The sequence below is a fragment of the Apostichopus japonicus genome, chromosome 1 (genome assembly GCF_037975245.1).
Source record: "Apostichopus japonicus isolate 1M-3 chromosome 1, ASM3797524v1, whole genome shotgun sequence".
Taxonomy (NCBI): Eukaryota; Metazoa; Echinodermata; class Holothuroidea; order Aspidochirotida; family Stichopodidae; genus Apostichopus; species Apostichopus japonicus.
In genome coordinates this window covers 10,428,235-10,455,572 of record NC_092561.1, presented here as the reverse complement: position 1 = coordinate 10,455,572, position 27,338 = coordinate 10,428,235, and the positions used below count along the sequence as shown (strand labels likewise).

The window sequence follows — 27,338 nt, the reverse complement described above, 5'->3', positions numbered from 1 at the left end:
CCAAAACAGAATTGTTGGCGGCAAAAGATTCTCTGAACAAGAATCCATGTGGTTGGAAATCCTTGTAAGAAACACATCTCTGATGTAAGTAAGAATTGAGTTCTTGGGGCGGACTTTTAAGATGCATATTTTATGGCCGACAGCAGGGATGTAATGTTCTCTGAGTGTGCCCAAGCATTTTTCAGCAAGTTTTGAAATTCTAGGTGTTAATTAGTTACTTTAATACAGAGATTCATATATCACGGTCTGTACATTTAACACTATACATCAATTACATTAGTGTTAAGTGTTTTCTTGTTTGCTTCATTTACAGCGTAAACGAAGTGGTTGTCTTCATTCCCTTTTATGATTTAACGAGGATTATCAACATGTTGATAATCTTCCGATTCCTTCGGTTGATAAGTATGTTTGAGGTAAGTCTCTTAACAGTGGGTATCACTTTGTTCAACGTTTACATTGATTTGGTGTAGCAAACTGCCTAACATATTCAACCCCTAAACCAGAACATAGGTTGACTAGTCAAGCTTATCGGATGTGGAAACTTGTTATAAGATTGAGGACAAGTCAGAGAAAATTTTGTTTATTGATATATGGTATATTTTGGAGACTTTGATACAATTTTTATTGATTCTTAAAGCTTTGAACTAACTTGAGGTGTGTGATTGTTAATACGTCAAAGAAGGCTTCTGATTGGTTGGCAATCTGACCTGTGTAATGTTGCCAAAGGAACAGAGTTCAACATTCCATTGCTAAAATGTGCTAGTTATGCATGTGGGCAGATCCTGGCGGGGACAGCCTGACGTGTCCCCACCAACTTTTTTTGGTTATATTTATCCACAGTTGTTAAATATTGGACGGAAATCGCATTTGCGGCAGTCTATCAATGTTTACTGGGAGAGGACCCCAGACCCATCGTATACAAAAGTCTACTTGGATTATTTGTCCCCTGATTTTTTTCTGCAGATGTATTTCCCCAAACTAAATTTCTAAGCCATGAGATCTACTATTTAAGGAAGTTGGGAGCATCATTGGGTCTGGAAAGTGTTATTTTCCGGCCATCTGGGAGGTATATATTTGCCAAAATATGTGTTGTACGCTACGTCCAACCTATGGTCGCGCTCCAATTAGATAGTATCAGAGAACAGACACGTGTCCCCACCATTATCCAAGACTTATCTGTGCTCATGTAGTTATGAGTGGTACATACCATATGTTATTTCAAATATGTAACACTATGAGTGAATTATGTAATAATTCAGATAGGTTGCCCAGAAATGTACTTCAGAGATTCCTCAAAGTAATTTTCAGTGATTAATTAATCAGACATTGCAGCTTGTCAAGTTACACAGAACTAGATAGGACTAGATAGGATAGGGTTGATGTATAGCATTGCGGGAGATTCTTGTGATGTCATTATATTTCAATGCGTTGTCAGAGTGATACAAAGTTACTCAACAAATAAATAAAGCAGCTTATAATCGGTACACTTGAGTACCAAAGAAGTTCCAGTGTTACCATGGTTTCGGATTTTGGGCAATACTTGTTTGTGTAGAAGCCAAGAGTTGTGATATTTACTTGATTTTGGCTTTATGCTTTAATTTTTTCTCCTTTTCAGACCATGTCAGTCGTAGCTGGTACATTGGTTGACCTCGTTCGAAATTTGAAGGCATTAATTGGGAGTTTAGTGGTAAGTTGGTAAAATTTAAAGACTTTTAATTGGGAGTTTAGTGGTAAGTTGGTGAAACTTGAAGGCTCTAATTGGGAGTTTAGTGGTACGTTGGTGAAATTTGAAGGCTTTAAATTGGGAGTTTAGTGGTAAGTTGGTGAAACTTGAAGGCTTTAATTGGGGAGTTTAGTGGTAAGTTGGTGAAATTTGAAGGCTTTAATTGGGGAGTTTAGTGGTAAGTTGGTGAAATTTGAAGGCTTTAATTGGGAGTTTAGTGGAAAGTTGGTAAAATTTGAAGGCTTTAATTTGGGATTTTAGTGGTAAGTTGGTGAAACTTGAAGGCTTTAATTGGGAGTTTAGTGGTACGTTGGTGAAATTTGAAGGCTTTAAATTGGGAGTTTAGTGGTAAGTTGGTGAAACTTGAAGGCTTTAATTGGGGAGTTTAGTGGTAAGTTGGTGAAATTTGAAGGCTTTAATTGGGGAGTTTAGTGGTAAGTTGGTGAAATTTGAAGGCTTTAATTGGGAGTTTAGTGGAAATTTGGTGAAATTTGAAGGCTTTAAATTGGGAGTTTAGTGGAAAGTTGGTGAAATTTGAAGGCTATAATTGTTAGTTTAGTGGTAAGTTGGTGAAATTTGAAGGCTTTAAATTTGGAGTTTAGTGGAAAGTTGGTGAAATTTGAAGGCTTTAAATTTGGAGTTTAGTGGTAAGTTGGTGCTCTGAAAAGGTTTGGATTTTGTGATGGATAGGACTCTTGGGTATTGTTTGTAAATGAATGAAAAGGTTTAATTTAAATTAACACATGAAAAAGAGGGCTGCATCATCTATAAGGGAGACATAATTTGGTTATCAAGAGAAACATCAAAGAACAACTGTGCTACCCAAATTCAGTGATAGAATACCATGTTCTCTTATTGTCATTTTTGACAATATTATGACCACAAATGTTATCACATAGCAAGAATTGCTTATTAACTGCAAAAGAACATTTTAAATGTACATAGAATGCATTTGAAACCTTTTTTTTGTCATCTTAGCATATCTAGCAAATTTCTTTATTAGTATATGGTCTCTTTTGAGCAGGTGGTTACGTTTCAATACTAAAATAATGTCCATGTGATGAAAGCTCAATCCATCCTAACATAGACCACGCAAGAAATATTAAAAAATTATTCACCTTAATTTTTGTGCGATATGCAAACATAAATGTTATATTATTAAAGTTGAGGGGAGGGGGAGGGGCTATTGAAGTTAAGGGGAGGGGCTATTGAAGTTGAGGGGAGGGGATGGGGAGGTTACCATTTCTCTGAATACTGTGATTTTAGCTTACGTATAGAAGGTAAAAAGCTGCCAAGTCTTTCTCGTTGGTTCATCATATTAGTGTGAAATTTCATCGTTGACATTTAAAGTTGTCCAATAACGGTAATAGTGTATATATATGTTAAAACCTAAAACATCAAAAGTATTGACACAGCACCCTCTGTGAATAATTCAGGAAGTATCGAATGAAGAAAAACAAACAATTGATTTCTGCCAACCAAATTAAGACTTTGCTGCAGTATCATATTGAGGAGAAAAAGAAAGAAAAATTGATAACTTTGAGATCCTTGTGGCTCTCTATGACATTCAGAATGACAACTTCCAGACACAACTTTAGAAACTAGGATATCTATCCAAACAGTACAAGATCTTTCTTCAATAGTTGCTTGGGGGAATATTGATTTTAACTCAGATCTGTGATATAAGCCAAAGACGATGATTAGGGTCGTGTTTTTCTATAAATCTTCTTCTTAAAACTGTCAGTACATGGTGCAGATTTAACATGAAATATAATGAGTGAGTTCCAAATAAGTAGTTAACAGGGTTGAAGAACAAACTTAACAATATACATGGTGCAGACTTAACAACTTGAAATATAATGAGTGAGTTCAAAATATGTAGTTACAGGGTTGAAGAACAAACTTAACAATAAACATTGTGCAGACTAAACATGAAATATGATGAGTGAGTTCCAAATATGTAGTTACAGGGTTGAAGAACAAACTTAACAATAAACATGGTGCAGACTTATCATGAAATATAATGAGTGAGTTTAAAATAAGTTGTTACAGGGTTGAAGAACAAACTTGAAAATATGTCCACCTTGGCATTTTTTTTTAATTTAATTTTTCTTGAGGGATGTAATGATCATTTGAGAATCCAACATGTAATAAACTTGCATAAGCATCATGGTGGTGGATGCACGGAAGGCTTTGTCAGTCTCTAACCTGACATTACAATCTCTTCTGTAGATGACAGGTAGCTAGAACAATCATTACAGGATTAGAGAAAAATGAGGATCATTCCAATAATTTTTTTTTTTTTTTTTTAAATTGTTTTTTAGCATGTAAGAATTGTAGCTGCTGTGTTCTACACACATTCTAACAACTGAAGTTGCCTATCATTTACACCATACAGAAAGGAATTAGCATTTATCAAGTTTGACAGAAATGGATGGCGTAGATATAAATCGTCTTAGTGAGATTCTCCAGTGAGTAAACTTGCTAAAAATGAGGGCGCTGCAGGGATCCTCAAAGAATTGATCAATTTCCAACAGAATCCATACTTGCTATGTCTAGTTATGATTGTTTGTTCATCTGTTCTTGAGTCTTACTTGTAATGAGGCTAGTGCCTTCCTACACAGCTTTACAACAGTTAATCCCTCGGCTGACTTGTCACACCCACACACCCAAGTATGCACAATAGAAAAAAAAACAATTGCCCGAAGGTGCACAATACTTCCTATGGGGGATTTCCCATAGGTTGCAGTTATAACTCAAGTGTGCACAACTTGATTTACAAGTTACTTCTCAGGTCCTTCCCACTGATACTCTTGGGTGAAGAGAGGCAAGTGAGGAGGGTATCTCGCCCAAAGTATGCAGCATAATGATCCAGCCAGGAACCCAAACTACAGTCCTTCAATATTAAGGGCATTGGCCTACTATTTACATGCAAGACACTTATTGCAGCATAAACGTTCTACAGTCCTTAGATATTAAGGGCATTGGCCTACTATTTACATGCAAGACACTTATTGCAGCATAAACGTTCTACAGTCCTTAGATATTAAGGGCATTGGCCTACTATGTACATGCAAGACACTTATTGCAGCATAAACGTTCTACAGTCCTTAGATATTAAGGGCATTGGCCTACTATTTACATGCAAGACACTTATTGCAGCATAAATGTTCTACAGTCCTTAGATATTAAGGGCATTGGCCTACTATTTACATGCAAGACACTTATTGCAGCATAATGATCCGGCCTGGAACCCAAACTACAGTCCTTAGATATTAAGGGCATTGGCCTACTATTTACATGCAAGACACTTATTGCAGCATAAACGTTCTACAGTCCTTAGATATTAAGGGCATTGGCCTACTACTTACAAGCAAGACACTTATTGCAGCATAAAGGTTCTACAGTCCTTAGATATTAAGGGCATTGGCCTACTATTTACTTGCAAGACACTTATTGCAGCATATACGTTCTACAGTCCTTGGATATTAAGGGCATTGGCCTACTACTTACAAGCAAGACACTTATTGCAGCATTCCCAGAGACGTTTATGACCTAATGTCACCTTGCCCAAACATAAGGTTTCTGATTTGCCTTAATATTAAATGACAATAGAAATATTTTTTATTTGTCAAGAACAAGCAGATACCAGCAGCTGGCAAGAATGAATGCTTTTCATTTGATTTCATTAAACTATGCTATACCAACTATGTTCATTGTGCCCAATATTCTTATGTCAGCTACATATCTCTACTATACTGTGTTTAATCAGGCAAAATGCAGAATAGAAGTATAAACCACAATTTCAGTCTTTAACGTGGTAAAGTGTTTCAAAGGATGATGCGTCATTGAGTGGGCTTGTTTGTCGCAGCTCCGATAGTGGATAATTACATGCTGGCACGCACAGGCAAAGAAAACGTTACTGATTGAACACTCGCTGTAGGTGGGAAGGACACGGCCACAATCAAATATGCTATCCCACAATGGAAGTAAACATTTGAAGGAGATCATAAGGCTCACCATACTTCAAAGGTTACATGCGCCACCACCTCCTCCCAAATATAGATATCTAAAGGTAATATGTTTTTATTGTCCTGTGTTATGAGTTGTATTTCCTGTCACATAAACTTAGTTTATTGATGGTAGATTAACTCAAACAAAGGAAGGAAACTAAATACATTAACTTAGATGAAACATCTCAAGGAGAATAAAATAAAATCAATGATAATTTCAATGACAGTACTGAAGCAAACTATTGTACATGGAATATTGAATTAAGAAGTTTGGGCGTATCAGGAAAACTTGGAAACTAAACAGCCAATCAGTTTTGATTTCCAGGCAAATATTGTTACATAGAAATGTTTCACCATTGTTGCCATTGGTTAAATATTTCATGATGGGGGACACTGTTTTATTGAATGTCAGTTTAGTTAAAACCTCTATACTTAATGTGATTATGGTTAGAACAGTTAAAGTTATAGCTTTACTGTTACGTCATTATAACTAAATACATTACGAATGTTTCATTATGACTATGTCATTATGGTTAGAACAGTTAAAGTGATATATGGCTTAACTGTTATGTCATTATAACTAAATACATAACAAATGTTACATTATGGCTATGTCAATATGAGTTATGAATTTGCAGCGATTCCATAATGCTACTTTATTACGGCTCTGTTATTCCCACTTTGGAACTATGGAGATGATATTACAGCTTTATCATTAAAGCTTGATCATTGCTGATATGCTATTACGACTAAGAAATTATGGCTTTGTTATTAAGGTTATGACACTAGAGCTATTACGACTATGATAAAAATAATACTATTTAGATTTATAAAACTCTGACTTATCCACCGATAATGGTCTCAAGGCACATCACAATATCACCCTGGTCAACGATAACCTGTCAAACATAGAGACAATCCCTCCACATGGCAGCAGCTAAACAGCGCCAAACTGACAGTTTATCGCACAGGTCCCCATTTATACGCCTGGGTGAAGAGAGATAAATGGCCTTACCCAAGGACACAACATAATGATCTGGCCAGGACTCGAACCTGCAAACCTTAGATCACAAGTCCACTGCCTTAACCACTTGACCACAACACTCTCACACACATTGACTATGGCATTTACCACAATGGTACTAAGGGTTATGAAATAACGGTTAGTGACAATATGATTATGACTTTACCATTATGTTACCATATTATTATGATGTTATCATTATGACATCATGGATTGATGTCATAATAAGCTGTTTTAACTACTGTAAGTTACCCTCCATCAGTCACCTGAAGCTGTCTCTTAACTAGACATTCTTTTTACAAATTTGATTTTTATGACGAAGCATAGAAGACGAGAATTTTTCGATGTAAAGACGAGGAAAAGGCATTAACCGAAATAAAGCAAAAACTTTTCAATCAGAAGGTCATCCTAGGTTAGGATCAAACACATTTGGAATAAAGTATATATATCTTCTGTACTGGTAGATGAATAAAATATATCAGACATAGTACAAAAAATATATATTACATATCACACTGTAACCAGCAAAAAAATAAATGGATTGATGGAAATCAACCAATGTACAATCATTCATTGAAGAGCTTAGTCAACTGTGTGGTACAGCAGACTGTTGAAGGATAAAGGTCATAGAAAGCGAAGCTAAAATAGGTCATCGTCACAGGTAGTTAACGGGAGGGTAGTGTTTATCTCAGGGCCGTCAATTGATGGTTGTCTGTCTATGAGAAGTCATATACCCGAGAGTACATGCTGGTTGCTTTCTCAGTCGCCTGTTTGGTACTTGTTATGATGAAGAACATGGACATAGTGGATATCCAAAGGCTACCATTCCTCCACCAAGTATTGGCCAGTTTTTACCACAAGAGGTTTAGTCATTAAAAGTTAGTAGAATGAAAGTAAAAATAGGTCCACAGCAGGAACGTAGCCAGGGGGGGACAGTAGGAGCAACTGCTCCTCCCCTTTTCAGTGTCGAAAAAATGTTAAAAACGTATTTTGTCAGTGCTCTTTTGATCTTGAATACTCGTCAGCTCTGTTAACTTTGTTATAATCATAGTAACATTCAGGCCTACTGATTCAACTACTTAGTTTGGCAGATGCAATTAGCTAAATTTAGCCTATAGCCTATTACAAGCCTACAGTTGACCACTGCATAATAAAATACATATAGCCTACCTAATCGCACTCGATGGAGTGTCATGAACCGTATGCAGAACGACGACAACAACGTGTGTTCTCATATAATAATTATTACACTGCTAAATATGAACGTTTCTATTGTCCATCAGTTAAGTTCGTCAAATGTATTTAAGTCCAGACATTGGACAACAAACAAGAACCATCCTACTAGAAAAATTGTAAAAGAGCACTATGTTTGTCTTTCTGATTTAACATGTAAAAGAACATGTAAAAGAGTAATTCAAACCGGAAACAAAATCTGCTGATAATATGATATCATATGATAATGATGAAACTGGCAAAACATTGCACCAGATCGCATCTAAGGATCTTCAATTGTTCAAAAATATTTCAAAGGGGAGGGGGAGACCCCCTCCCCTTAGACACCTCCCCCCATATCAATCTCAAAATGTGCTCCCCCCTTTCAAATTCCTGGCTACGTAGCTGATAATAATTAGCGTAGTAACTTGTAATCCCAAGGCAAGTGGAATGTTTTCCATTGTCCCATCATTGCTCTTTCAAACAATTTGTTAATAATTCCCCTCTTTATAGTGCTTTGTTTATGAATAACAAGTAAATTTAGACTGTGTAATTAGTGATATTTGAATTGACTTCAAACTATAGATAGTGGAGGGGAGTGGGGTGGTTGGTGAAGTGCTGACATTGATGTGATCAAGTGGTTAAGGTATTGGCATTGCAATTAAAGGATTAAAGATTCTGAAGCTAGCATGAGTTATGTCTTTGGGACAATTATGTCCTCAGGACATTTACTTATGTCCCTGGGACATTTAGTTTTGTCCTCTGGACATTTAGTTATGTCCTCCGGCATTTAGTTATGTCCCCGGGCCTTTAGTTATGTCCCCGGGACATTTACTTATGTCCTTGTGACATTTACTTGTGTCCCCGGGACATTTAGTTATGTCCTCGGGAAATTTAGTCATGTCCCCGGGCCTTTAGTTATGTCCCCGGGACATTTACTTATGTCCCCGGGACATTTACTTATGTCCCCGGGACATTTACTTATGTCCCCGGGCCTTTAGTCATGTCCTCGGGACATTTAGCAATGTCCTCAGGACATTTAGTTAAGTCCCCGGGCCTTTAGTCATGTACTCGGGACATTTAGTGATGTCCCCGGAACAATTTAGTTATGTCCTCGGAACATTTGGTTATGTCCTCTGTACATTTAGTCATTCCCTCGGAACATTTAGTCATGTTCTCGGTAGGTTGCTTGTGACATGTCTTAACCTAGGTGTATAAATGTGGACCCCACCTAGGTATATAAATGTGGACCCCACCTAGGTGTATAAATGTGGACCAACAGGGTAGCTGTGGTCAGTATCCTGTGTGCACTAAATTAAGGATGCACCAGATAGGATGCCTTCGAGGGTGGTGTATGGCTGTAGCACCACATAGCAGTGACTCTTTGAATTGTACAGACTTGGGTGTGTGGGTGTGACAAGTCACCAAAGACTAAACATTCACTGAACATGCAAAAGTCATGTAAAAATAAGAGCATTGATTTTTGACTTTTTGTGTAAATTTGTTTTCTTGTTTTTTCATGGTAACTGGTGATCCAAGGTACCCGTAATACTGTCGATTCTTTTTTTACCTGCTGTAGAAACAGTTATGGTGAATCATAATAATAATACAAATAGTAAACTCTTAGGCAACTTAGGGATTTTCCACATATCCTCCATAAACTTTATGCTTCATTTCATGCTTTGTACAAGGTCTTCCCCCCCCCCCCCCCCGCATTAAATAGTTTCACTTCTGACCTGCTTGAACACTTATAGATTAACTATTTAACAATAGATCCCATTCTTTAGATTTTCAGTTGGTGCTCAGTTGGAATGATTGGAATGCAATGCTAAAACTAGTTTTCTAATATCATATTGAAGTTGAAATAAGTACTTGAAGGTGATTGCTATATACCTGAACATTTTACCAAACCTAATTGGGTTCTCACTCCAAATAATAGTTGTTAAGTTAGTTGTCCTTAGTGATTCGTGAAGAGGCAATTCAATTTAAGGTCCTTTTCTTTTACCAGGCACCTCGGCATCATAGTTTTATTTATGTATAAGTTAAAACTAAAAATCTTAAAAAAAAAAATCTTAAAAATCAATATTTTAACTTTTCATGCTTTATTGACATAATCTTTGACTACTTATGCTAATGGATGGCACTGTTAAAATTGACCAAAGTCAATACAAAATCAGCTTTTGTGGATATTTTCAGTTAAAAATGACTAGTGTTTCATACTTCACAGTTAGAAAAAGAAGAAAAAACAAAACAAGAATATACAAGAATAAAATATGTCTGGGTAAGGTTGCTCTCATCTAGTCAGGGTTTCTAGATTCTCACTTTAACAATATGTTACATTATTCTGGAATGTCCCAATAAGCCCAAATCACTCCAGGCGCTATCTGTAATTATTAATCCTTTGTTTCATTAAGTGCTTTATCTTTACCAAACTGTTCTCTTAACAATCATACCAACAACAAACACCCAAGGATTAGAAGCAACACATCCATCGTCCACACATGTTTCTCAGTCCCCTCCCTATTCCCAGTCCTAGTCCCCCTCCCCAGTCCCAGTCCCCCTTCCCAGTGCCCCTCCCATTTCCCAGTCCCCTCCCCTGTCCGAGCCCCTCCCCTTTCCCAGTCCTCCCCTTTCCCAGTCCCCCTCCTCTTTCCCAGCCCCTCCCCTTTCCCAATCCCAGTTCCCCAGCCCTTTCCCAGATCCCCTCCCCTTTCCCAGTTCCCTTTCCCAGTTCCCTTTCCCAGTTCCCAGTTCCCTTTCCCAGTTACCCTCCCCTTTCCCAGTCCTCCTCTCCCTTTCCCAGTTCCCCTTTCCCAGTTCCCCTCCCCCTTTCCCAGTTCACCTCCCCCTTTCCCAGTTCACCTCCCCCTTTCCCAGTTCTCCTCCCCTTTCCCAGTCCTCCCCTTTCCCAGTCCTCCCCTTTCCCAGTCCTCCCCTTTCCCAGTTCCCTTTCCCAGTTCCCTTTCCCAGTTATCCTCCCCTTTCCCAGTCCTCCTCCCCCTTTCCCCTTTCCCAGTTCCCCTCCCCCTTTCCCAGTTCACCTTCCCCTTTCCCAGTTCCCCTCCCCCTTCCAGTTCCCCTCCCCTTTCCCAGTCCTCCCCCTTTCCAAGTTCCCCTTTCCCAGTTCCCCTCCCCCTTTCCCAGTTCCCCTCCCCCTTCCAGTTCCCCCCTCCCCTTTCCCAGTCCTCCCCCTTTCCAAGTTCCCCTTTCCCAGTTCCCCTCCCCCTTTCCCAGTTTCCCTCCCCCTTCCAGTTCCCCTCCCCTTTCCCAGTCCTCCCCCTTTCCAAGTTCCCCTTTCCCAGTTCCCCTCCCCCTTTCCCAGTTCCCCTCCCCCTTTCCAAGTTCCCCTTTCCCAGTTCCCCTCCCCCTTTCCCAGTTTCCCTCCCCCTTCCAGTTCCCCCCCTTTCCCAGTCCTCCCCCTTTCCAAGTTCCCCTTTCCCAGTTCCCCTCCCCCTTTCCCAGTTCCCCTCCCCCTTTCCCAGTTCCACTCCCCTTTCCCAGTCCTCCTCCCCCTTTCCCAGTCCTCCTCCCCCTTTCCCAGTCCCCCTCTGGGGAAAGTTGATAATCTCGCAGAACCCAAACACATTAAGCTTTTGTTTATTGCTACATATGAATGAATGTAAACCATTTTTCTCATTAAATTACAGGTGATTTACTATGTGTATGCTATTCTTGGGATGGAAATCTTTCAGAACAAGATACATCATCCAGGGATCCGCAAGCTGTAAGTTTATCTGGAGCATTATACTTATTGAAATTATTTATCGGCTAGTAGTATCATTTGTAGCATTTAGCACATAGTTACCGAAAAAATATCCCTTTCCTCGAAAACGTAATTCCTGGTTTGAACTTGTTTGCCACAATCATCTATATGTGACACATAATTAAATTACAAGAATGGCTGAGTTGAGTTTGTTTTCAGGTAAGAACATTGTTGATCCAAAGATCCCCCGCCCCCCCAAAAAAAAAGAAGGTGGTAAAATCAAAGGTCCTCTACCATCTTGACCCTATCATGTAGAGCTGGGGTGGGCAACCTATGGCCCGCAGGCCACGTGCGGCCAGGCAGTGATTTTTTTTGCGGCCTGTGAGATGTCTCAAGAAAAAAGAAAAATCAAGCTATTTTACATCATCACAAAAAAACGAGCTAGCTGCTTAGAATTTATCGGCACTAATGATGCTGTCAGGTAGGCCTATTATCCCCATTAAATATCAACTGTACTGTATTGACATTATGTTTTTGTGAATACAGATTAAGTACACACACCTATTGCTTGAAAGTCCTCGGAATCAAGGGTTTGAAATCAACAGCAGGTCGTTGGTTAGGTCAATCTTTCACTCCTTATATCCAGCCTTTACATTCATTCAAAAAGGTTGCCCACCCCCTGATGTAGAAAGTGCCCTCTAATTCATACCATCTCAGAACTGACCCCATTTGTGAGTGCATCCTTGGATCTCGTGAAATCGAAGCCCCATCGGTGACTCTGAGCAGGAACGAGATCCACGTAATAAAATCGCAGATGATCAGCTAACGTACCATCAACTTTTCAAAGTTATTTAGTCGGGAGAGCTCGCAGGCAGTAAAACGATATGATACTTTAAAGCTATTAACTGATACTTTTACGACAATTTCCGAGAAACAGTGAAAGAAAGAATTTACAATTGATACCAATTAACTTTTGACCAGATTGTGTCAGAGACAATAGCTGTGTGAGAAAATTTCACCTTTTGAAAGAGAAACAAATAGTGTTTCATATGTACAGTAATAAGGTGGGTGCTTTGTACTAGTATACAAAACTTAGTAGTATACAAAACTACATAATACAAATACAAATAATCAAATACATAATACAAATAGAAATAATACAAAATAATAATACAATACAAATAATAAGAATAATTCAAATAAGAATAATGCAAATAATATAAATAGAAAATTAAAATATACAAAACAAATAGTATACAAAACTTACCCATCCTCTATGAATATGCAAGCCAAAAATGTAAATGTTTCAGTCCGATTCTAAATTCTTCCTCTTATGGCTTTTATACAGATATAAATATACAGATATATATATATATATATATATACAGCTTTGCTTGATAGATTTGCTTGATAAACATACATTTTTTTTTTTTTTGGTATCCTATTCAAGCATGACGTTATTTACAAATCCCTATGTGAGCAAAATACTCTTCCATCTGTTGGCTGATTTTATTCCTTTGTTTTCATCTGCTGTTGATGTAAATTTAAATGTATTGCCTGAGTCCTAAAAACTGCTCATTGTATATATTTAACAGATGTACATACTTCCCCCGTAAGTTGAAGATCACAAAGGGTATAAAGTTACACATGTGCTCCAAATTTTATCTAACACAAAGGTCAAGGACATTGTCTTTTGACTTCTAGCAGCTTTTTTTTTGGAAATGATTTTTAATTCAGAGAAAGGATTGAATTTTTGTTTTTGGTGTTTTTGGTTGTTGTTGTTGTTGATTTTGTATTAAAGCCTACATCGTGCGAGGGCACAGAAATGATGTAACATTAATATGAAAACAATTGCACTTTTCATGTTAAAGAAAACGGCTGCACAGTCTGTGGTAAGACGTTCAACAGCAATGGAATTGAACACATAATCAGCTTCTATGTATCTGATATATCATTATAGGATAACTTAAAGGCATTCAAGACTCACCCCAAACTGCGTGCTGCCCTCTGAAAAAGTTAACGCTCTGTTGCTTGCAAGTGACGTTTTGTTCGTGTCGCTACAAAATGCAGACAGTAATGAAACGTGATACTGTACCTTGCTATCTTGCCATAGCTGTATCGTTTATACACTGTGCTGTGGGTATTGACCGCAGCTCAATGTACTGACTGTACACTAGTGTCTAATTACCGACGGTAGCAAGCTGTGTGTGTATTTTCTGGGATCGATGGTGGTGTCTAACACTTCTGTTACACCTCATTCGAAACTAGGTCAGATTACCGGCATTAGACGTTTCTTTTTGCGCGAGTCTTCACACCCTTTAAGGCAGAATAATGTTAGTCATGATATGAATATATATGCCAGAGAAAAAAGCAAAATTTGAGTGCTATGATAATGTCTCTATGGTTATTGATGGTTTCAAGATAATCACCTTTAAAATATGCTACAACTCTGGAATGCTGCTTAAAGGCTTCAGAGCCCATAATGTCGAGGGCTCCTCAATGCAGACATAAATGTTAATTGTTAAATTCCATGGTTTTATGAATTCTATCCATAACTCAACCAAAATATGTCTTTTTGACTGCATATGAACGACAGATCACCCTTTGATGACATCATTTTCTTTTGTTATGTATTGTAAACATTCCATTTGAGGCCTTTAGAATCTTGTTTTTTTTTGCCTTTGAGTTTTGTTGTTGGATCTGCAAAACTGACCTTATGACCTTTCTATTAGACTTAATTGTCCAGTCACTTTAATTGATGAACCTCAATTCTTTTACAAATTTAAAAGGGTATAAAAAGTCCAACCTAGACCGATAGCAGTGTGTTTGTATGGTCATATGAAATTCAATTATGCACCTAAAGATATGTTAAAATGATACAACGACGCAAGAGGAGGGATGTTATGTGATTTGATCCAGCAACCTAACGAGATAACAAGTTAGTGTGGTTAATCATTCAATTCTCTGCTGTACTATCTTCATTTTTTATATTGGTAATTTTCTTTGATTTATGGGACAGTGATTTTATTGCAGTCATGTTTGTAGGACATTGAATTAACTGCCAAATTGTTTCTCTTTTTACAGAAATAACTATTCTTGTGGATCGTATGAGCAGTTGGACTATTGGGCCAATAACTTTGATGACTTTGCTGTAAGTGGATGAATACATTTCTTTTATTTCGCTTTGACTTTGAAGATACAATGTTTTCAAAGAGCTGTGTGTGATTGCCTCATCTTTATGAGTAACTACCATCCATTTTCACAATGATCACTTTGCTACTCAGAATAGTTTTCACAATTATTAATGAATGTACATATTTATTAATTAATTAATATTAATTGGCAGGGATTAATTATCCAGAGACTGTTCATTATCTGTGAAGTAGCAGTCAACTGAATTTAGCCAGGTTCGGATTGAGGCACCTAACAAAATGACCTGAGCTTTCTTCTGTGATTCTCTGAAAGTTAGTTTAGAGTAACATTTCTTTTCATGTATCTTCCAACGAGCTGGATGATTCAAATCTCAGGGACCAATCAGCAACCAGAAATCCTGTAATTTATGCATGTTAGACTATCTTAATTATGCATGTAAGACATTTGGCGAGAAGGCCACAGGATGTAAATAGTCCAGATAAATAGAGGTCTTAGAACAAACAAGTGGTCTTATGTCAGATTTCATGATTTCATTACCCCAGGGAAGTTTACATGATACCTCCCTTCCATATGGCATCATGGATTGGACAGAGGCCTTGTTTATAGTAGAAGTGAGATTTTGATCGTGCAGCTCTATGATGTAAGGAAGAGATACATGATAAGAAAAGATATTAATGATATATGCACTGTCCATCAGTTGAAACACTACCTACCCTTAACCCCCCTCCTCCTCCCCCACCACACCACCCACCCCACTCCACAGTGTGACTCCAGCCATAGTGAGCTGATCTGCAAAAAGCAAACTAATATTTTGTAAGCTTGTAAATCTCTTGTAAGGTTCAATGTCATTTGATTCCTAATTGAAACAAGTGTCTGAAATGGAGCCAAGCTAAAAGAACAGTGTTCAATTGTGAGCTCACACAAGTTACTGTGTAAGAGGTTACAGGGTTCCCAGATGTTGTCAAACTTTTCAATTGTTTTCAGCAACTTTGTTTTTTAATCTTTCCATTTGAAATCTTGTGAGCTTGTTTTGGGGGATTAAACTTTTCCTTTTTTGCTCATTTAGAGATCATGAAGTGATAAATTATATAATTTTGGTAATTTTTGATAGCTTGGCAAGTCTGTGCTGGTGCCTTATTTTCTTTATGTTTAGGTGCCAAATATGTTGTTTGTTCATTCATTGACACAGACTTGTTGACCAAGTGATAAATCTGCTGTGAGCTACTGTACCTCTTATTCCTATAGCTTTAATGATTAATCCACTGAATGTACCTGTGTCTTCCTTCAAGTTTACGAGACACCTAAACGAGCACCATTTGATTTGTCTATTGTCTTTAATTTACTCGTTTAGCATCACTACCTACTATGTGTAAGGTTCACTTCTCCTTTGCTATTCATATCTCAGCATACCTGCATTATATATATTATAAACAGCCTTCTTGTCAAGTCTTGAAGCACCATACAGGTTTCATTCAACTTGACACTTCAAAAGCGAGGGGACAACCATCGACAAGGAAAGGAAAACTAATACCGTCTGCAAGGTTGAAAAGACCGCAAAATATTAAAGTCAAAATCTTTCATGAAACATCCTAGAAAGATGTTAAACATATTTTAAATTCACTATGTTTGAATTAGAACCGGCAAGAAATCTGAAACATGTAGGAATTATTTATACAGCTGTTCTTTCCTTTTTTAATAACCATGATATCATATTCTTTGCCTTTCATTATAACATCAATTATAAACTTAAAGAAAAGAAACAAAAACCTGAAGTGTTATGATACTGTCGATCTATTGTTTGAAGCCTGTTTTAAGTGATGTTGTAACGATTATTAAAAAATAAAAAAACAAAAAAATTGGAAGGGTTCCCAAAGCTAGGTACAATTTATAATTTACTGTACATAGGATGTGTGATGCATACATGATGGTGATCGGCTGTGCAGTTAAAAGTCGTAGGAGCTGAAATGCAATTGTGTTTCTCTCCCCCCTCCCCTGGGATGATGCACCCCCCACGGTGACATAAGAGGGATCAATCTGGAGCTGCAGAAACATCAGGGCCACTGAAACGTGATGTTTATTTCAGAGGGAAAACCACAAATTTATCTGAAAAATTGCAAAACAAAAGATCCTCTGTGCACTCCCCAACCACAAATTCCAGTATTTGAAGTATGTGAAGTATATGAAGTAATATGTGGTTTCTGTATGATATGTATAACTGTGCACAAAGCTACGCTGGAACATGAACTAAATAAGTTTGAACTGGTGAATTGGGACTTTTTTCTATTGTTTTCTACTGACTAACGATTTAGAGCTTGTTCATCTGTAAAGTAGAGTTCTGAAGCAAAGGTTCCTTTCAAAGTGTAGCTTCTTGCTTCAAGAAATTGATCACGTTTGGCCTACTGGTAGTACTCGTACTTGAGGCCATACTTGACACTCGGAACTTTCAACTTGGTGCTTGTCCTCATGCGACTTGGAGCTCTAGAGCTAATTTCATTTACTTTTAGTCCTAACTGGGGACTCTGTGCTGATACAACTCGGAGAAAGCTAACTTCATGTACTCGTATTAAAAGGTATAGGCACTCATTTTCAAATCCGTGCTTGAGAACATTGTTCAGTTTTCGTACTCAGAAGTTGTTACTTGACTTCATAATTGGAGAAATCAAATTTCATATTAATTTTCATAAAATTTACAATAAACATATATGTACTTGTAGGCTCTGTACTCATTCTTGTACTTGGGGCTTTAGACTCATATTGTACTCAGAGAAAGTTTAATGTTCATGTACTTGTACTGAGGGATTTTGTTCTGGTACTTGATACTCACACTACAAGTCTGATGTGTGGGCATTCTTCACTTGATCCTTTTTATTAGTTTTTGCAATCATCTTGACAATGTTTTCTTTTTGTTTCTTCACCTTTTGGCAGTCATCGTTGGTAGTACTATGGGATGTGATGGTGGTGAATAACTGGCATATATTTCTAGATGTTTACTCTAGAGACACCAAAGGGTGAGTACATATCCACCCTTCAAAGCACCCATTTTTTAGTCTAATCCCCCCCCCCCCTTTTATGGAAAATGCTTTCTGACAACTACCAAGTGGTACTCCAGATAAGATTACTACAATTTAGCGAGTAATAACTTGTAAACATGTCCGGTCACTTTTGGTACAAGTTGAAGAGGGCAACGTATTAGTTCGATAGGACTCAAGTGAAATTCATTCTCATCTGAACAGTTGCTTTAATTTGTATGATAAACCAAAGAGTTAATAATCATATGACAACTGGTCCAGCTCGCTCTTGTTACTATATATAGTACAAGCCAGGTACATTCACACAGACTGGTACATTTTTTAAATTTTTTTTTATTATTGTCATCTATAATGAGGGTAGTCCAAAAATGCAGAAGCACTGCTATCCAGAGGAGCCCTCAATACAAAATACACATACTGATATTATGCAGTAGAAAAACGGTAAACATCCAAAAGCACATAAAGGACGGCAAAAAGATAGACAAACAAATATCAGACATCTAAACAAAATATATCAGTACTCATATTGCGTTTAAAAATATTAACAATTGGCAAGCATTTCAAATTTGGAAGAAGACTATTCCACGACCTGCCTCCAGAAAATTTAAAGGACCTTTTACCATTCCCAGACCTAACAGGAGCAAGTGAAACATTATTAGAGCAGCTAGATCTAGTTCGAATGGCTATCTCTCAGTAGAATAGTATTATCAGTAAGGTAATCTGGAGCCACGCCGTGGACACATCTATACATTAGAATATTCCTGAATAAAATGCACGTTGACGGACATTTAGCCACTATTTAGCCAAGATTCACACAGACTGGTACTCCATATGGGCTGCTACATACATTTCTACCGAACACATGATGGTGGGTGAACATTTGGACAAGTTCTCTACCCTTAGAATATCTCTGTCGTTTAGAAAATGACAGTAGCCCACAATAGGTATGTTTGCCAATACTGATCCACTGTTAGGTTCAAATGACCTATGAGTGTTTTACACACTGTAGAGGTTGCAGAGTAGTAGGCCTACATCTATCGTAAACACAGTTCCTATACATAGAGTTACCTTTGTGATGCAGAAAACCATGACATTTTTCAGTGTCTATTCAAAAGAGTTGAAAACATAAAATATATTTAATAATATAATGATAAATATTTTCCATTCTTCAACAGCTGGTCTAAAATGTACTTTATAGCCTGGTATTTCACGTCCGTCTTAGTCTTCATGAATGTGTTTACTGCCCTCATTCTCGAGGTAAGTACCTTCTATAAATCCCCTGTCATACGGTGAGGAGTTTGAAGCCGTTTCGTTCGCAAAGCCTCTGCAACTTGAATCTGAAGACTATAAAATTAAAGACACTGAAATCAAGCATTGATTTATCCAGTCATTGGCTCCCTAACGTATGACTTAGATGCATGTACTAGTACAGAGGTGGTGGGCACTGTGCAGTCAGTGTGCAAATTTTGTATTGCACGCAAGGCTTTCAGAAACCCTTGTAAGTTCCGCCCACGGAAAGCTGTAATAATATCTAGAGCAATATGCCTTCATCCACCCATAGATTAACTAGAACAATGAAAACACAGTCACAGCGACCGAAAAGAGAAACGGAAAAGATTGAGCAGTCTGCTTCTAAGGCCAACATGTGATAAGATCATTGAACAGAACAGATATGACTGTCTGCGCTGGTAGAATGTTTCTGTTCTTGTTAGTTCCCGTAAAGTGGAATATTTATGTTTGTTTTCATGGGATTTGGTGCATCCATAGTTACTGCAGCCCACAAAATTGAATAAAAAAACTTTCACTCGCAAGATTTTTTTTTGTCCCTCGTACCTGACCCTGCTCTTGTACATGTTACAAAATTTCTACTTGTTTTTATTCATGTAGCTAGATTCAATGTTCAGTTACACAGAAGGACCAGACTTAAGGATGAGTGCAAAAACGACTGATTTATTTAGAGTGGGGGGTTAAAGGCATTGAAGACTCGCCCCAAACCGCGCTCTGTAAAAGTTAACTTTCTGTTGCTTGCAAGTGAAGTTTATTTCTTGTTGCTACAAAATGCAGACAGTAACGAAATGTGATACCTTGTTATCTTTTATCTATACCTGAGATGTCCATCGCTGCCGTACACTGTGTCGTGGGTATTGACCGTAGCTGTATGTATTGACTGTCCACTAGTGTCTAATAACCGACGGTAGCAAACTGTGTGTGTATTTTCTGGGATTGATGGTGGTGTCTAACACTTCTAGGTCAGATTACCGGCATGAGACGTTTCTTTGTGCACGAGTCTTCACACCCTTTAAGATGATTGGTATATCAAAAGATATATTCTAGTGGACTATGATCCTTATAATAGGATAAACATCCAATATCTTTGAAGGTATATTTCAGTCAAGTTTACAGGAAAGATCCGAATATTTACTGGGATATTTCAATAAACATGTTACTTTTATAGAGAAAATCAATATGGTTTGAGGGATATACCCATGGAATCTAAACATATACACTTAGTGGGAAGGTCAGTGTTACATTTAAAGGGGATATCTCAAATAAACATTTGATACTTTATACAGAAAAGACAAATGTATTCCACTCTGCTGGCTGAAATTATTTTATTTCTTATAAAAATATGATTCTTTAGTGGTAAGAAACTCTATCATCAAATTTGTCGTCAGAAATGGAAGACTGGTTGATCTGTGAAGGCATGACAGCCAATTTTCTTGAAAAGCGTTGATTAATCTTTTGTAGGTTTATTTATGCAATTAGGGTCAGTATGAGTGTTTGCTTAATGGTAGTCACTGTACTTTAAAGTATTAGTTGTCATCAGAATTGTTTTGTTTTTGTTTGTAGGAATGTTATTTTTCCTGTTTCAAATGATTTTGTATAATTGCTAAGGAAGACAAAAGCAGCTCCAGCTCTATTGTCATAATGAGGTCGTTCACTCTCCTGTTGCCCGATGCGTTCAAAAGAGTCTTTATCCTTTAGAAAGTCAAATCCTTGTGATGAAACCCACAGGGGATTTTGCAGGAAATCCTGATGGGATTCAATGTCCTATTTGCCTTTGTGTTGCTTGATTGTTGAAACCTGCCTTGAAAATATCTATAGCAGAACATTTTTAAAATATTTCTTCATTTTGCTTTAATGAAATTGAAAGAAATGCTATAAAATATCTTTTAGAAAAATCTTCATTAATGGTACTGATACTGTAAGGGATAAATGTCTGGCACTGATAAACCTCTACATAGATGGTACTTGGTCAGACTGGTAATACGAGTACAACAGAATGAGTACGAGTACAAAAAGCATTGCCCGTAGTATGAGTATGAGTATGAGTATAAGTAGAATTCCCCTTGGTATGAGTATGAGTATAAGTAGAATTCCCCTTGGTATGAGTATGAGTAGCATTCCCCTTGGTATGAGTATAAGTAGAATTACCCTTGGTATGAGTATGAGAAGCATCACACTTGGTATGAGTATGAGTAGCATTACCCTTGGTATGAGTATAAGTAGAATTACCCTTGGTATGAGTATGAGTAGCATTCCCCTTGGTATGAGTATAAGTAGAATTTCCCTTGGTATGAGTAGCATTCCCCTTGGTATGAGTATAAGTAGAATTACCCTTGGTATGAGTATGAGAAGCATCACCCTTGGTATGAGTATGAGAAGCATCACCCTTGGTATGAGTATAAGTAGAATTACCCTTGGTATGAGTATGAGTAGCATTCCCCTTGGTATGAATATAAGTAGAATTTCCCTTGGTATGAGTATGAGAAGCATCACCCTTGGTATGAGTATGAATGAGAACAAGTAGCATTAATTACCCTTGATATGAGTACAAGTAGCATTACCCTTGGTATGAGTACAAGTAGCATTACCCTTGGTATGATTAAACAATACAATAGTCATACTTGTCTTTATTCATGTAGCTAGATTCAATGTTCAGTTTCACAAAAGGGCTAGATTTGAGGATGAGTGCAAAAAAATGACTGATTTATTTTAGAGTGGGGGCTTAAGTTGATTGGTATATCACAAGATATATTCTAGTGAACTATGATCCTTATCATAGGATATACATCGATATCTTTAAAGGTATATTTCAATCAAATATACAGGAAAGATCAGAATATTTACTGGGATACTTCAATAAACATGTTACTTTTATAGAGAAAATCGATATGTTTAGAGGGATGTATCCATGGAATCTAAACATATACACTTAGTGTTACATTTCAAGGGGATATCCCAAATAACATTTGATACTTACAGAAAAGACAAATATATTCCACTCTGCTGACTGAAATTATTTTATTTCTCGATCAAAATATGATTCTTTAGTGATAAGATACTGTACCATCAAAGTTGTAAGAAAAAGAGTATGAGTACAAGTAGCATTACCCTTGATATTAGTATGAGTACAAGTAGAATTACCCATGGCATGAATGTGAGTATCATTACCTTTGGTATGACTACAAGTAGCATTACCCTTGGTATAAGTGTAAGTAGAATTACCCATGACATGAGTATGAGTACAAGTAGCATTACCCATGGCATGAGTATGAGTACAAGTAGCATTCCTCTTGGTAGCCTGGCTTAGAGTACCAAGTTTTGCACTATTTTCTATACTACCAAGTTCAAAGAGTATGAGTAGGCCTACAATATGGCGAGGATGATTACTACTATTACAGGTAAACTATTCAATAATACAATATTAGTAATGGGACTGACTACAAGTCTAGGACTGACACTGCATACCATTAAACGTCTGATCCTGGAAAATGTCTGGCCCTGATATTACATACAGACAAAATTTAAAAAATCTATTTCAAAGTAAATATTTGACTAGTTTTACTCATAAAGTAGAAAGTATAATGAACTACAGCAAGGAATAACTCAAAAAGAAGTATTCAGAATTAGATCGCAAAGTGGTTACTTTACATAAAACTGTTCCACCGACTCATATGAGATATAGACCATTACGGTAAAGGACGTCGGTAAGTTTTGCGGTATTTTCTTGTTTGTATATTATCATGATAAGATGTAATTAAGTCAATCATAGCGCTTCAGTTATACTGTACAATCAGTTCTTGTTTATCTCATACACAATATTTATCTGTGTAAAAGTAAGTTGGCCTGACGTTTTGATCCTAGCAGGATCTTCTTCAAAGGCTGAATGACAAGTAACAGTAACAGAAGGGACAAAAACACGCATTTTTTTTGGTCCCTTCTGTTACTGTTACTTGTCATTTAGCCTTTGAAGAAGATCCTGCTAGGATCGAAACGTCAGGCCAACTTACTACAGTCCTATTTAATTTTTATTTTACAATATTTATCTGTTTGAGAATGCTTTCTTAGGATCATAAGAACAGGTTTCATTGTCTTTTTATGAGATTTTTGTCAGTCTTTGATTTATTGTTTTTTCACAGAATTTTATATTTAAATGGGATCGCAGATTGGCAGAAAGAAATGCGGATAACCCAGATCGAACGCCAGCCTACCTTGTTTCCTTACACACAATGTTCAGGTTAGTGTAATATTGCACCCCATACGCAGAGAACACAGTAACTAGACTGTAAATCGTAAAGTTTTGTACCAAAGTGAAAACTGGATCATGCTATAAATCGGTAGCATGTGCTATTAGGATGACAGTAAGAACTGAGGATATGTGTAATCTCAACAAATCCAGTTTGATGCATTTGTTGCAATGACACATAACCTGTTCTTACATGTAAACCTAATAGCACATGCTACCGAATTATCAGATTTGTCAGCACAATCCAGTATTTACCGTGGTACAAAGTTTTACGATGTACAGTAGTTACTGTAATCTCTGTGTGAATCAGTTGTATATTCCAGCCAAGTAGAGTTTAATTAGCCATTATGAAAGGTCCTATGTGTTAATGATACATGGTCTATTCATAACAATGGTTACAAGACAGGGGTTCTCAATAGGGGACCCATGGGCCAAATGAGGCCCGCAAAGGATTTCATTCCCTCCACCAAACAAAAAAGTAATAGGTCAGGAATCTTGCACTTATTGTGTGGACCCTTAAGGCCTATGGCCTGAGCACTCTACCGACCTACCTTATAGGCAGGCACTTATTGTGTGGACCCTTAAGGCCTAGGCCTGAGCACTCTACCGACCTACCTTATATAGGCAGGCAGTTATTGTGTGGACCCTTAAGGCCTATGGCCTGAGCACTCTACTGACCTACATTATAGGCAGGCACTTATTGTGTGGAGCCTTAAGGCCTTAGGCTTGAGCACTCTACCAACCTACCTTATAGGCAGGCACTTATTATGTGGACCCTTAAGGCCTATGGCCTGAGCACTCTACCGACCTACCTTATAGGCAGGCACTTATTGTGTGGACCCTTAAGGCCTATGGCCTGAGCACTCTACCGACCTACCTTATAGGCAGGCACTTATTTTGTGAGACCCTTAAGGCCTTTGGCCTAAGCACTCTACTGACCTACCTTATAGGCAGGCACTTATTGTTTGGACCCTTAAGGCCTATGGCCTGAGCACTCTACTGACCTACCTTATAGGCAGGCACTTATTATGTGGACCCTTAAGGCCTATGGCCTGAGCACTCTACCGACCTACCTTATAGGCAGGCACTTATTGTTTGGACCCTTAAGGCCTTTGGCCTAAGCACTCTACTGACCTACCTTATAGGCAGGCACTTATTGTTTGGACCCTTAAGGCCTATGGCCTGAGCACTCTACCAACCTACCTTATAGGCAGGCACTTATTTTGTGGACCCTTAAGGCCTTAGGCTTAAGCACTCTACTGACCTACCTTATAGGCAGGCACTTATTGTTTGGACCCTTAAGGCCTTAGGCTTGAGCACTCTACCAACCTACCTTATAGGCAGGCACTTATTGTGTGGACCCTTAAGGCCTTAGGCTTGAGCACTCTACCGACCTACCTTATAGGCAGGCACTTATTTTGTGGACCCTTAAGGCCTTAGGCCTAAGCACTATACTGACCTACCTTATAGGCAGGCACTTATTGTTTGGACCCTTAAGGCCTTAGGCTTGAGCACTCTACCAACTCATTAAGTTGTATTGAGATGGGACTATTATGTATTTGTGTTAGCCAATCACATTTCATAATGTTACTATTGACATGTGAGCCATTCCAATTATTTCAGTACCTGTAAATTAGCTCTTGTTAGAGGGATTAGTACATTAAAGATAATGCAACACAGTTAATGTTATTTCAGTCCTTTTATTAGCTCTGTATTAGTGGAGTTAATCCAATAAATTTAATGTTAAAATCAGTACAGCTAATTAGCTCTTTGTTAGGATGGTTATTCCAATACATTTTGGTACCTGTAATTAGCTCTGTGTTAGGATGGTTAATTCAATACATTTAATGTCATTTCGGTACCTGTAATAGTTTAGTATTACATTTCCAGTATCACAGTCAACGACGGTATCTATTTCAAGTTGTTTCTAGTTGGAAACGAAAACATTTTTCCATGTAGTTTTATATGATCCTCTTGTGCCAGATAGCCTGTTCACTACTAGCAACTCTTCATGTTGAATAAACTTATGCTGTCGATTGCTTGTGGTATGTAATGTCTCCAAATACTGTTGTTTCGGGCAAGCCTATTCTGTCTGTGACATTTTTGAGACAGATTTTTGCGACAGATCCTGGAGAAAAATATTTCTGACTGTAGTCAGTCTTTCACAATTGAATAATATCATGTATTGAAAGTTGTCTCTGCATCTAACTTTCCAATTCTGAGTGATCTGAGTGAAAGTATGTGATGTATCGGCTGATAATTGATCTTGATGTATCAGGCCGCAATGGATTTACACCCTAACACATGAGTGTATATACATCACTGAATACTCTTAATGTGATGTACCAGGCAGTGATGGATTTACAGTCGTATGTGTTCCTTAACATATTAGTTGTACATACATTACTGTATCGAGTGCAGGATCACGTAAACGTCTTTGAGCGAAAGTTTCTTACTGTTACAGATTGACCTATTCACTCTTCCATGTTTTAAGTCTGAACTAGCTTATCACAAGACATCACTACATATTTTACGTGGAGATCAAGGATTTTTGTGAGGTCGGCAGTTCTTCAAATTGTGAATATAGCTCTTTTAATTGAGCATTTTTTTCTTGCTGATCAACAAAATAGAAATATGCATGAACTAGAACGAGTAAATATTGCTCATTTCACTTAAGATGACAGTACATTTGGCATTTATATTTACAAATTCTCAGGTGCTTTATTGGCCCCAAAATATGCTAGAAATATCAAAGTTTGGTCAGTAAATATTCAAATTTCAACAATCATTTTGGTGTCCTTCTCAAAACTTTATTCTCTTAAATAGAACATCACTTACAGATCTTCTTGTCTAGTAGTAACTATCAGTGAATAATTTTCAGTGAATAATTGATCTGGTATTGCATTGGAATATGCTATGCAAAATGGTCAAGTTGCTGTACAAGTCCAAAGATGTAAAGCACAGTTTTTTACACAGGGACCATGTATGTTTTTTACATAGGGACCATAACATTTGTGCTTTATTGGCCCCAAAATATGCTAGCAATATCAAAGTTTGGTCAGTAAATATTCAAATTTCAACAATCATTTTGGTGTCCTTCTCAAAACTTTATTCTCTTAAATAGAACATCACTTACAGATCTTCTTGTCTAGTAGTAACTATCAGTGAATAATTTTCAGTGAATAATTGATCTGGTATTGCATTGGAATATGCTATGCAAAATGGTCAAGTTGCTGTACAAGTCCAAAGATGTAAAGCACAGTTTTTTACACAGGGACCATGTATGTTTTTTACATAGGGACCATAACATTTGACACAGGGACCATCATATTTTACATAGGGACCCTAACATTTTACACAGGGGCCATACTATTTTACATAGGGACCATAACAACTTACACAGGGACCATAATAGTTTACATAAGGACCATAACATTTTACACAGGGACCATAATAGTTTACATAGGGACCATAATATTTTACAGAGGGACCATAATAGTTTACATAGGGACCATAATAGTTTACATAGGGACCATAATAGTTTACATAGGGACCATAATATTTTAATAGACACAAAATTCAGAGCCTTGAAAACTGCTACACAAAATTTGAAGACTAAATTATACCCAGATTTTGAGTCACTTACAGTCTCAAATACAAAATGTACTTTTGAAAACTGTCGGCAAGTTTCAGCTCACTCAACTATGAGCCAATAAACGGTGACCTTTAAAAAGCCTGAACAAATTACGTCATCGAGACCTCAATACGATTTAGCTTCCTGGTAAGGTGAGATGGCCGGTTGCATTGGTTACTGTGAGCTAAACAATGTGGAATTTAATCTGTAATTATATTAGTAGACAATGTAGCCTGCTGCTAGGAAGTTTCATTAAATTTTTTCTGGACGATACTCGGGAATGTTTGGTTCATGTGCTCTTCAAGATCTCTGAATTA

The 27,338-nt window shown here is 37.5% G+C and overlaps 1 protein-coding gene across 2 annotated transcripts in view; it reads left to right on the top strand.

Annotated features, from left to right (window-relative positions):
• The window catches only part of LOC139967272 (two pore channel protein 2-like), a 76,201-nt gene that overhangs the window by 36,157 nt on the left and 12,706 nt on the right, over window positions 1-27,338 (top strand). For both annotated transcript variants that reach the window (XM_071970892.1, XM_071970882.1), the window contains 7 exons: window positions 314-413; window positions 1,616-1,687; window positions 11,620-11,696; window positions 14,760-14,826; window positions 17,754-17,836; window positions 19,033-19,114; window positions 23,281-23,378. In XM_071970892.1, coding sequence (XP_071826993.1) covers window positions 314-413; window positions 1,616-1,687; window positions 11,620-11,696; window positions 14,760-14,826; window positions 17,754-17,836; window positions 19,033-19,114; window positions 23,281-23,378 — 579 coding nt within the window. The remainder of the gene's footprint in view (window positions 1-313; window positions 414-1,615; window positions 1,688-11,619; window positions 11,697-14,759; window positions 14,827-17,753; window positions 17,837-19,032; window positions 19,115-23,280; window positions 23,379-27,338) is intronic.